The sequence below is a fragment of the Cydia fagiglandana genome, chromosome Z (genome assembly GCF_963556715.1).
Source record: "Cydia fagiglandana chromosome Z, ilCydFagi1.1, whole genome shotgun sequence".
Classification (NCBI taxonomy): Eukaryota; Metazoa; Arthropoda; class Insecta; order Lepidoptera; family Tortricidae; genus Cydia; species Cydia fagiglandana.
This window is the reverse complement of record NC_085959.1, coordinates 16,135,672-16,148,621: the sequence shown is the minus strand read 5'-3', so window position 1 is coordinate 16,148,621 and position 12,950 is coordinate 16,135,672. Positions and strand designations below refer to the sequence as shown.

Sequence of the window (12,950 nt, the reverse complement as noted above, 5' to 3'; positions counted from 1 at the left end):
TATAATTAAGTATACTTTAAAATTGTCTAAATTACCCTTATTTTTGTAAATCAGTTGCTAATTTTTAACCTAACATAGATACAAAAGTTATTATACTTACAAAACCCACACAAACAGTTCGTAGATTTAACGAGATTATAATATAAGTTCTTAATCTGATTACATCAATAACAGAGTCGCGTAAATTGCCAGCATATATATGTATCGGGAACACACTCGTATTATAAGATAGGATAAAAACAAGTTCTAAAACGGAAGCGTATCCATTTAATATTAGATACTTGTAAATAGACACGGATGTCCTTCGACAATATTCTTTAGCTTAAAGTTAACGCATCACACATAAATAGTCCATCACAATAAATAACTATTGTAATAAAATATCATAGATAGACGTAACAAACGTAAGCTGGTAGTACCTACTAAACTCCGTGTCCATTAGCTTGGCCCGGTAGAAACCCAGGGATACTGTTCTGTGGCACTTGCACTTCCACTAAACCGCTTTTCACTGGCTGAGTAACATTTCTCGGCTCTTTGTACTTCACATAAAACACTTCAGGCTTAGAAGTCACCGGTCGGATAGTTTGCATTTCCGGTTTCTTCACCAAAACATATATTAGAGTTATGATCTCTGCCGCTGGTTGGTCAATTATCTGCTGCAGCCGTGCTGCAATTGAAGATGTTTGCGACTGCAACTTGATAAATATGATATTGTACGTCTTCCTGGGGTTCGTCCAGGGGGTAGGTGGAAGTAAATGTGCTTCGTGATGACCGGTTTAGATTCTGAGCTTCTATTAGTCCGGTGGCCGGCTGCATGAAACAAACCTCATCAAAAAATAGAATATACCCTGTAGAAGTACCTGACATTTAGTAGCTTCCAACGCATTTGGTCGGCCTAGGCTTAACCTGGCAGATTTTGTACAAATGGCAAAAACGTTGGACAAAAATTCATCAAAAAAAACCTCATCGAAAAATAGAATGAAACTTGTATAGTAGGATACCTGACCTTGAGGACAGTAAAAAAAAAGTGGTCGGCCTCACCTTAGCCTGGCAGTTTTTGCAGTCCGACCAGATTTATTGGGTCACGTGAGAGCTACAATTTACCTCATCGAAAAATAGAATGAAACAAACGGATTATAATAGCTAAAATAAGCCTGTTGACGTATGTCTTGGTCGGCCTCACCTTAACCCGGCAGTTTTTGCAGTCCGACCAAATTTATAAAAAAATCATCAAAAATTTTTTATCGAAAAATCGTATGAAACTTGTATGGTACGATAGCTGCCTTTGAGGACAGTAAAAAAAAGTGGTCGGCCTCACCTTAGCCTGGCAGTTCTTGCAGTCCGACCAGATTTATTGGGTCACGTGAGAGCTACAATTTACCTCATCGAAAAATAGAATGAAACAAACGGACTATAATAGCTAAAATAAGCCTGTTGACGTATGTCTTGGTCGGCCTCACCTTAACCTGGCAGTTTTTGCAGTCCGACCAAATTTAAAAAAAAATCTTCAAAATTTTTTTAACGAAAAATCGTATGAAACTTGTATGGTACGATAGCTGCCTTTGAGGACAGTAAAAAAAAGTGGTTGGCCTACTGAAAATTAAACTTGCTCAATAATTAAGCAAGTTCAATTTTCAGTAGGCTTCATAGGTAGATACCTACTACGTCGCACCTGCCACTTTGGCTCCAAGCTCCCTAGTCTATTCAGCCATGATTTATTAAGTGAGATATGAGGAGTACCTATTTTCCTAGCTTAAAGGTGCGCTACAGCCTAAAATAGGTACATAAATGGACATATCATAAAATATTACACGTGTTATCTATACTTAATAACATTGCATCAACTAAGTAATTGCAACTTTTTCCATACTTTGCTAATTTTCTATATTAATTTAATCTTTTAATGTATAATGTTAATGTGTTGTATGTTTTGTTACAGTTACGGAGAAGGAAATCCGTCTTTGGTAAGTATTCTTAAGCCTTTAAGGGGTAAGTAGGTATATATGTATATGTCCAATTGTTAGAAAAGCTAAGTGTCGTGCTATAATATCCGAATGTCAGAATTATTATAATTTAATTGTCCTACCGATCACTTATTTTATAGCTCAATCAAAACCGGAAAAAATCTTTGACATTGTATATTTCTGTAATATGGAAAAATCATTTATTTACAAACAAGATATATACTACAGTTAATACACTGGTATTACTAAAAGAAATTATAACTTTAACTTGCAACATTTACTGAAAAAATAAACATATAGGTAATTCTAATTGATATAATTGGTGTTTCAGGCACAAAGGTTTCCTGAAAGATTGTCCGAACGGATTGCTGACCGAACAGGTAAACAATTTAACAGTTTACATGCAATAGTAGTTTATGTGAGTGCTACACATTAAATATAATGAAATACATTAAAATACGAGTGTGAGTTTATTTATGAATCGAATGGAATGAGCTAGTTTCATAAACGGATCACACGAGTGTTTTAATGCAGTTACATACAGTGCTTCATCTACACACATATTATAAGCCATCTATATTTTCGGTGTTTAAAGTCGGTAAAAAGTGCATCACATGGTATAATAATATACTCCGCCTGGCACTCTCTTCCCGTCTTTTCTAGGTCACCTGACTGACACTTGCCTACGTCATCATGCGACAACGCTATATGATAATATGCGATAGCGCTATATATAGCGGCCATGTTATTGTGACGTAGGTTTGTGTCACTCTGGGAAGAGAAGACCATGTTTTAGTAGACTATGGTGCATCAGCATGAGGAAACAGTGCGTCTATTATCCAGCCTGGTACAACTTCCTAGGGCGCTGTCTCAATTAAGCAATTAAGCGATAGGTCTGTAGAAAATTCTACTAAAGCCCTTGCTACACGGTCGCCGACAAGCCCCCAGACCGCGTGGCCTTGGTCCGTCCCGGACCGTGTAGACAGTTGTTTCCAACAAAATTTGACCAAAACTGACCAAGGACAGACCAAGGTCAGACGGTTAGAAGGCTTGTCGGCGACCGTGTAGCAAGGGCTTAAACTTCATTTCGGTTATTTTTTTTACAAAGGGCTTGAATAAAATGTTGTTTTCCATGAACCCTTGTCCATAAAGAACATATTCAACCATATAAAATTAAATGCCATATAAGTTAGTTTATTTTTTATGTACCTACCTATACTTACCTCATAATATATTAATTAAACAAAAATGAACATGTCAGCAGTTAATCCCTAGAATTTAAATTTTAGGTATAATTTGCATAACTAATCTAATATTCGTTTGTCTTCCAGGGTTTCATCAAGATCTATAAGCAATTCTTCCCTCAAGGTGACCCGAGCAAATTTGCCTCGCTGGTATTCCGAGTGTTCGACGAAAACAATGTAAGCAGAGTCACCCACTTTCTTATATTACTTGTACCTATAAGTAATTAAAAGTTCCTTTCATTCAGCGATTAAGGTTCATAACTTTCACACAATTAAAGTGCCTACTTATTTTTACCCAATTACGTCAATGATTCTATCAGGCTGACACATAGGTATAATGCACAGATTCCTGACAGTTTCAATCGCAATATTACAAACACCAAGTAAAATAATTATATTTTGGCTCTTATAACATTATTCCAAATATAAGCTTACCAAACCATCGACCTTACCAAACCGCAACATTGTAAAGTCCAAAAAAATTTAACCACAAGTAAGCCAGCCGTTAATTTAGTCGGTCATCTCATCCCGGGCGATAAGTCGTAGGTAGGTACAGTGGTTCAGGGAGTTGTATAATGAACTCTTGTGGACGAATAATAAACCAACGTCAACGTCAGCTGCCGCTCTATATGTAGGTATGCCTCCACGTAAAAAAAAATATCATTGCATCCCGATTAAAACAACTTTGTCAGATGATAGTTTCGTTGATATTGTAAATAAATAAAAACATCGTCTGCCAATTTGTCAATGTAAAACATTTTTTTTTGTCATCGCATCCCAATTGAAACGCTATCACTTATCAGATGATAGTTTATACTCGTATGATGTTAGACACATCATTCGAAAGATCTTAAAAATAAATTTATTATTTCTAAAAAAAAATATGAATTTATTCACTTTTCATAATGGTACCAGTGGTCCTGGATTCTCAAAAACGGTTTTTCTGTTGGAGGGATATTGCTAAGTTTCGGTAACATCTTAACTAAATTTATATGTATTTGTTGCAGGACGGATCAATCGAGTTTGAGGAATTTATAAGAGCGTTATCAGTCACGTCACGGGGAAATCTAGATGAAAAATTACATTGTAAGTAACTTACTTCTCTACTTATTTATCGTACTACATAAACCTAATAGGTTTAATACACTTAATACACACTCAATTTCATATTATATAATTTATTTTTAGGGCTCTGTTCTGAGTCAAGTTATCCTCATTTATTATCTCTTCAAATTTGGGCACGTTAGAATCATATTAATTAATTGTTTTTTACTATGTGAAGACTGGCACAATCCGTTCCAGGTTTGTGACTGTGGCACAATGCGTAGCAGGTACTTAAAAATATGATATTTTAATTTCCAGGGGCCTTCCGTCTATACGATGTCGACAACGACGGATACATTACGCGAGACGAAATGTACAATATAGTCGACGCGATCTATCAGATGGTGGTACGTTGGCAATGTTTGAATTGAACTAGCTTATAATACTTTCTTGGCTTCTTGTGTTGGTCTGATCTTAATCTCTTAGTCTTAATAGTCAAATAGCAACTAAAAAAACACAATTAAAAAAAAACGCAAAATAATAAATTAAAATTAGTTTCTACTTATTCTTAATGATATTTATGTTAGCCTGGAATTAGTGTTAAGACTACGTGCCGTTACATTTGCAGGGACAGACGCCTCAGCCGGAGGACGAGAACACGCCACAAAAACGCGTGGACAAGATCTTCGACCAGATGGACAAGAACCACGACGACCGGCTGACGCTCGAGGAGTTCCGCGAGGGCAGCAAGGCAGACCCGCGCATCGTGCAGGCGCTGTCACTGGGGGGCGATTAATCCACGGTCATCCTCTCGCCGGACTTCACATTTTCTTAGAGCTACCAACGCAACACAGCACCGCCGTGTCGTTGGGTACTTACCTTCGCCTTTCCCATATCCCGGTACCACCGAACAAAGCACATCGACCTAATAGATATATCATTTATTAATACCTATTATACTTGACCGACTACAAATGTCCTAAATTAAAAGTAAACCGTAAGATACGGCGGATGTTCACTAGAAATAGTATTTGCCAATATGAACAACGGGCAAAGAGCGAGGCGTTAATTTGAATTTACTTTCAGTTTGACGTGTGATATCGATAATTATTAACATACTTACTTAAATTGTATTCTGCTCAACATTAGGTATATATAAATGAAAATCAAGTGTATTGGACATTTAGCAGAATAATAACAACATTGTAATGTATTAAAAATGATAGTTTGTGAGATTAATATTTTCATATGATTTATTACCGAAAAAGGTTTGTAGTTTGATGTTAGGGCAACCGTGTGCAAGCGGTTGCAGCTTGCGTCGCCTTTAACTTTACATTTTCTATTAAAGCTACTAGCCTAGCACTCTTTCTGTTCATGTTTCCGTTCGGTTCTTCGCGTAATTCTATATGAGGAAGGAACTTCTCTTTTATTCTAGCAAAAATTAAAGTATAGACTCATGGGTGTCGCCAGCGGATACGGCCGATGGCCAAGGGGAGGGGGGCATATATTTAGTTACAAATTTTATTTTCTAAGGGGAAGCTCTGGCGACGGCCGTAAGTACCTATATTACCTAAATATACCTCTCCTCACCATGTTACCTCGATAACTCGTGTTGGCAAATTTTAATTAGGTACAAGCTCTTAAAAAGTAAAGGATGATTACCTTGCTTTTTTTCGTCTCGACTGCACTGACAGCAAAGTAGTGAGTTTAAATAGTTTATTATTTACCTACTTAGCGTCATTTTAACACATTGCTAACTAATACCTAACCTGAGTTAACCACACCCGCTTTATCCGTGCGAGAGCGATGAAGTAAGGCTTGTCAGCCGACATTTTTTCAAACGTACCTACAGCAAATAATTTATCTGTAGACTATGTACTTTTGTAAGTCAATATTGCTATTACATGTATTCTTTAATTATTATTAGATATACATAACATCGATCTCATAATAGGTATATTTGTGTTGTATCAATGGCCACATGTGTCCATATTATGACTATCATGTACAGGACGATTCAGTAGAGTCACCGAATGGATATCTCGTCGCCATGTCTCGTGTTGTGGCGTGACATTCAATATAGCCTTGAATGATGTTCTCCCGACCTACTCCGTCATGGATATTTAATATTTTTGGCACTTATAGCAGTGTTAACTAGTGGCAAAAACCCTATTAAACATCGTAAACCATTATTCTCTTTACAACTACTGCATATTATAAAAAAAGTCATTGAATGATTTCGACACTAGAAGTTACAAGTTTACTGTTATTGTTGATAAATAATTGTTAGGTTATTAAGAGTTGCGCCCCATTAAAGTTACATTTGCATTGGGACAATGAAAAATTTTTGGCACATGTATATTACGCGTTTTTGGGTTTTTACAGCCCCATTATATATTAAAGTTAACCGAATAATAAGAAAACGCGTGGCGAGGCCACAGCTAGAGATCATTTTTTAACAGTTTTTGCACGTGTACAATTTTGAAACAGTTCATAAAAAATAAATTACGTGTAATATTTATGAACTTATGACGAGTATTTAGATTTTAAATTTAAGCGGCAAGTGATGATAAACGACAAAGTGTTGTTATAAATTCGAAAGCAATTTGTTAGTGATAAAGGCGTAGGTACTTACCATCCGAGTGTAAGGTGAGTGCGTATTGTAAATTGTAAGGTAGAGAATAATGAGTGAGACGAGCCCTGTGCCTCCATCAGTTGCGGCACTCAAACCTGCCGCTTGCTCGCTTCACTTACCCCGAGTTGAGCTACGATAAATAGGAATATGCCTGACATCGATTAGGTATAGTCGAAAATTTTAATTTATGACCCATTTTGTCACACTGACATGACGTCTCTAGCGAGATTCATATTGATTGTCACTGTGACAAGGTACGAAATGGGTCATAACTCATAAATGAATATGTACTTTCGACCGTACCTGCACTCTGCTTACTACAACTAACTCCGGCCAATGAAAGCGTCGTGGACTATGCAGACTTAGCTTAAGAGTCGAACGAGAGAATAACTGTAGGTAACTATGAAACTAACTTAGGAATTTAAACATAGCATACCGTAACTTATCTTTTATTACCGGCGGATATTCAATTGCAAGTTACCTTCATATTAGAATTGAGAAACATGTATCGAATATCACGAACTGGAATAAAGCTATTAGGGCTCGCGTTCACTCACTAGTCGAGTATAAACAAACAAACAGACAAATAAGTGCATATTAGTAATGTACCTTCTTTGTTCATTAAAGTTGAAACTTATGAATGTATTAGAGTCGTAGTGATATGAAGTAGATTGTGTGTTTACCTTTCAACTATCACGATTCTACCCGCGGGCAGCCCTGCGCGGCCCGCGACCCATGCAGCTAGCACTCACTGTTCTAACATCTTTGCCAAATATAGTCTATGTACAAACTCTTTGAATACTTACTTACTACTTGTTGACATCTCTCCATCCTTTTCGGCGAATCCTGAATACATATTTTTTGGAGGACTTTTGGATATTTCCGTTAGCGACTCTCACTGTAACTTAGTATCGATGTAAGTATCTATAACTTAAGGTAATCTACTCATCTACAGCTTTATACGATAACAATGTTATCTTTCGCTTGTAAATTCTCTTATGATATTTATACTAATCTTTAAAAAGTGCTAATTATAGCCTTAAGATTGGGTGATATCTGTGCAGTGACCTGGCGTTAAATTAAGTAGGTACCTACCTACCTAATAGGCTGTATACAGATTACAGACTATTCGTAAAAGTATGTGATACAATTCAATTATTTAATAACTAATATTATCCTAATTTGACACAATTAGTGAACAGCGGGCATAATGAGCGCAAAATTATAATATATGGTGTCTCGTTTGTGGCAAATTCACTTCATGGTTAAAGCGAAAAAACTACACCCTCAATTGTGTAGCGGGAAAAAAGTCTTCTTTTTTGTCACTTTGCCGGCTGATTGATTAATTATATCCATGCAAAATAGCAGCTTTCTACCACTAATAATCACGAAGCAAAGCCAGACAGACAGGCACCTTTAAAGGGATCCTAGTTGAGTACGGTACACTTAAAATGCAGACAGTAAACCTTGATAATTAACTTTATTTCTACGAATAAACAAGCCGTTTTGAAGTTCATATTCCAAAAAAATATATCTTTTCTTAATAAAAGGACAAAAGTGCCTGTAATAAATATTTATAATTTTTCTTTTACTGGAATCCTCTAAAAACGCCGTACCTAATTCTCCAAAAATCATCTGTTGGTCACTGCACTTACAAACCCGTCTAGAATAAACATTCTCATTTCTATATGCATTTCCGATTATTCGGAGTTTCCAATTAATCTTACTTGTACTTGCTTCGGACTGTGAGTCAATTTATGTCATTAGACAATTTTTATAGGCGTAAAGAAGTTAACGAACTAGAGTAGGTAAATTGTTGCGGGCTGTGCATTTCGTATAGGATAAAAGTAGCCTACCTACGACATAAATGTTAACAGTGATGTATCTACAAGACCTTATTATAGGTGAGGCAACACTGCTCACGCCGAGCTTGCTTCCATGTTTCTGCTTGGACTTACATCTTGAATTACGGATTTTAATTTAAGTAACCTATCAATCTTCTACTTTAAGTTAAAACGAGTACCTAGACAAATAGTTTCATGTTTATTTGCGATTTGAATGTTTAGCAATCTCGTGTCTTTAACACTTATCGCTACATATAGTTGTTATTTTTAAATTTAAAGTTACATAGGGATAATTTTCAAAATGATTGTAATTATGTAGGTACCAAGCACCTCTAAGTAAGTATATCATAAATACAGTAACCAAGTGGGAAAATTATCGACTTCAAACTTCAAATTGTCGCTTTGGTTGCATTGCTCCCACGTTTCATAATGTCATTAGTCTTTATCACTACACCTTATAAAAAAGTCCCACGCCGCGTCTATCTGTGTGTATGTTTCGCGATTAACTCAAAAACTACTGAATTTTCATGCGATTTCCACCTATCAATAGACTGATTGACATTCAACATCACGTCGATTTGATGTTTAGGCATTTTGGAAATGTGTTAGGATTGCGAAATAAAAATAGACATTCTGAAATTCAGGCATTTTGACACTGTTTCGTTTTGAAACCTAGGATTTTTTTAAAGGTTGTAACTTATAATGGAATTTAGGTGCAAAGTAACGAAACTAAAGCACCGTGTGTCTTCCTTGTTGTAGACGACGCAACTTACAGGTTGAGTGGCGCCATGATACTACAACAATGATAAGACTCGTGATTTGTGCGAGAAAACAGATTAAGACTATATTAACTCATTAAACAAATGGAAAAGATCTCCCAGAATATATTAGAGCCTGATACATACATTGTTATGGGAAAATCTAAAGTTCCATCATTGGAAAATACCCATAGTCCACAAGGCAAACTTTTTAATACTTTTATTTATGTATCATTTATTTAAAAAACCTTCTATTTTCATTATGAAAGCAAATGTTGACATTGTTTATTTACATATTTCTGGCAAAACCATACATTAGAGTTTACGTAGTCTCTAGTAATAATGTACGTACATAATATTTTCAGATTAGCCTGTTGTCTGAGTACGGGCCCGATTCGGATTTTGAAATAGACATCTATTAGATATCTTTTAGACATCACTAAGATACGATAACGATATGTTTAAGATCTAACCTCTCAAATTTGACATTTGCACGATTCTGGAGATACTCTTGAACGATTTCCACAGGATATGACTTAGAGATCCAATTCACATTGAATAGATATCTTACTCTACGAGTATCTAACGTAAAAGTGACATTGGTTGCCCGAATTGCGCTGCAAAAGAGAACTAGTTGATACCTAAACTATAACGTATCTAGAATGGATCTAGTACGTGTCGTCTCTTGTGAATATCTTGAAGTTCGAATACGGCAGTACGAGTATAAGTATGTATCTCTAACAAATGAAGGTTGTCCCGTCACGATATATTAATTAATAGAAATATTTACCTATTTTTTCTTTTTATGACAGAAAATTTGCGATAATACCAAACCTAATGAGATATTTAATTCATAATTCTAATTATTACATTAAACTGTTTATATTTTCCTATTATTAAAGGTACCTACAATATTATAATAATAGTTGGTCACTGCGAATTACATACTTTCTAATTAATAAATGTGGATATAAACCTCGTTATGAATTTTATTTCATATATTTGAATAGGGGGTAAACCAGTTTTGGGTTTCCTTTAAGCTTTAAAAAATTCAGTGCCAGCGCGAGCTACGCGCTACGAGCGTAGCCGATAGCACGGGAGACCCCGTATGCAGCGAAAAGCGCCTACCTACGAACAGAGAACCCGCAAAACCTGGATGTAGCGAAAAGCGCCTACTAACAGAAAAACCGCCTAGCTAAATAGTCGCCGGCAGTGCATGTGTTAAACTATGAAATTAGTAAATGGACTAATAGTGCCCATAATAAAGAGCTGGTAGACCTGACGTCAACGTCACCGACAGACTTATTTGTTCTCAAAATGCTGTTTGTTCACATGGAGCGGCTGCTTTAATAATTATAAATATTATAATAAGGGATTGATGGTTTAAAGTTGCCTTAGCGACGGTTTATAATTTCTGTAAGTAGGTATTCACCTTCTCAACCTTGTATGGGTACTTCTACCAAATTTCCCTTAATATACCTATCTATATACACGGTGTAACGTGAGGAAACCGAATAATTTTAACAGCGTATTCCTGATCATATTTAGAGACAAAAATGTCCTATAAACTTTTTTGAAATTCGCCTAGTTTCAGAGATAATATTAATTTAAAAATAAACAAGTTTTTGTTGTTACATACTTAGTGTAAAAGGCCTTTTTCATGGTAATGTTGCTGCTATGGGACGTAGTCTAAAAATATCCTTATTGATAGATGTCAAAAAGTGACAAGTAAACTTTGCAAAAAGGTTTTAAGAAAAAAATCAATTTTAATTAACAAGTTTACCAATAACATTTATTTTTATGTACAAATACATTCAAAAAAATTAAAAAAATAAAAACAAAAAAAATCTTTTTTGGCGAAATTTACGTTAACTCATATTAAATTTTTTCCTTCTTTTGACCTCAGAAATGCGTGGTTAAAATTATTCGGTTTCCGCATGTTACACCGTGTATATCAAAGAATATAATACTCACTCGTTTATGTTCCGAAGAGTTCAATTATTTCTCAAAACTATAATTTCTATGGAAATATTATCCTGGTACATTTATTCTTTACTGTGTCACAGATTAGCTTAAATTAATAAAATAAGCACAAACAAGCACACGTTTGTTATAGCCTGACAACAGTTTATTTAACCCTGAAATAGTGTCGCTGCAAACAGCTTACGTATGGCAATAATGTGCGTACGTCATGTATAGTCGGGGTATTGGGCATTGGCTTCATGTTGATACTCGTATAATGTCAAAACATTTCTTACAGAGAATTCGGTTCGTTCAATAGGGGATTACTGCAATGTTCTGCCGCCAGAGTGCAGCACTACCGACTCAATAAATTCATAGACTGTTTATTGACAAATTTTCACAGACAATAAAATATGACATTGATGCATCAAGGCGGTTTGTTAACAAGGGCCTACCGGTAAACGCGAAAATCAAAATTTAGTTATCTGCCTCTTTATCGCTCGAATATGCAAGAGTGATAGAGAGATTAGAGATAACGAAATTTCGATTTTCTTGTTTCGCGGTAGGCCATGTGATTGACGTGACGTGTGATGTGTCAATGTGGTTTGGTTACTGTATATGCCACAAAGGTGCCACCTACGCAGAGCTTTGCCTAATATTCCCTATTTACCTATTCGTCGAAATCTGATTCTAAATATTTAATATTAAACCAAACAACTAACCAGTTCAATACAACCGCACTATAAAATGTCAATCCTGGTCATGTCAACAACCAACTTTAAAACATTGTTTATTGGAATGCTATATAATCCTTCGTCTTTTTTAAGCTGTAAGTATTTGATTGCATTCACTACAATTTTTTTCGCATCTTATATTTTTATTTGGCATTTTTTTGTAATAAAACCGTTTATATTTGAATATATTCGTAGATATTTTCGATTTGTTTACATCGGTGACATTCGATGACATCCAACGTTCGTTGTCAAAGAGTACTTGTTGCCAGTAAAAGAAATTAGTACCATTGAAAATCCGCAAAATGGCGAGGGTCAAATAAACTGTTGTCAGGCTTTTTTTTTTTTAATTACTGTAGGTCCCTGCTTGCCTTTATCCGTTGCTGTTAAGTTCGGTGCAAAGCACTAAAATGGTATTTTCTAAAGAAACCTACTTTATAACTATCTTTACGTGTATATAAATAGTGATTATCTTCTTAATTACATATTATTCGCCTACTATTATTAGATTAATACGGAAATATTCACTTTTAATATCAATGATTGGTAAATAAATAAACCATATTAAAATCGTGTTTGTGATTTCATTTTAGTCCTTTCCTCCTACACCGTAAAACCGTAATTCAGTCGAGCCCAGAACCCCAAGGATGCTTACATTACAGTCAGGCCAAGCTAAGGGTCGGTTGCACCGAACTGTTCGTGTCGTTAAAGAGTTCGCAAAATTTTTATGTATGGAAAGTTTCATAGTAAAGCGCCGGGGCTGACAAA

At 35.5% G+C, this 12,950-nt stretch overlaps 1 protein-coding gene across 2 annotated transcripts in view; it reads left to right on the top strand.

Annotated features, from left to right (window-relative positions):
- Positions 1–12,756, top strand: part of LOC134679039 (frequenin-2) — a 181,517-nt gene extending 168,761 nt beyond the window's left edge. For both annotated transcript variants that reach the window (XM_063537850.1, XM_063537849.1), the window contains 6 exons: positions 1,940–1,964; positions 2,296–2,344; positions 3,296–3,385; positions 4,216–4,294; positions 4,571–4,659; positions 4,881–12,756. In XM_063537850.1, coding sequence (XP_063393920.1) covers positions 1,940–1,964; positions 2,296–2,344; positions 3,296–3,385; positions 4,216–4,294; positions 4,571–4,659; positions 4,881–5,048 — 500 coding nt within the window. In that variant the 3' untranslated portion in view covers positions 5,049–12,756. The remainder of the gene's footprint in view (positions 1–1,939; positions 1,965–2,295; positions 2,345–3,295; positions 3,386–4,215; positions 4,295–4,570; positions 4,660–4,880) is intronic.
- The last annotated feature ends 194 nt before the right edge of the window (positions 12,757–12,950 follow it).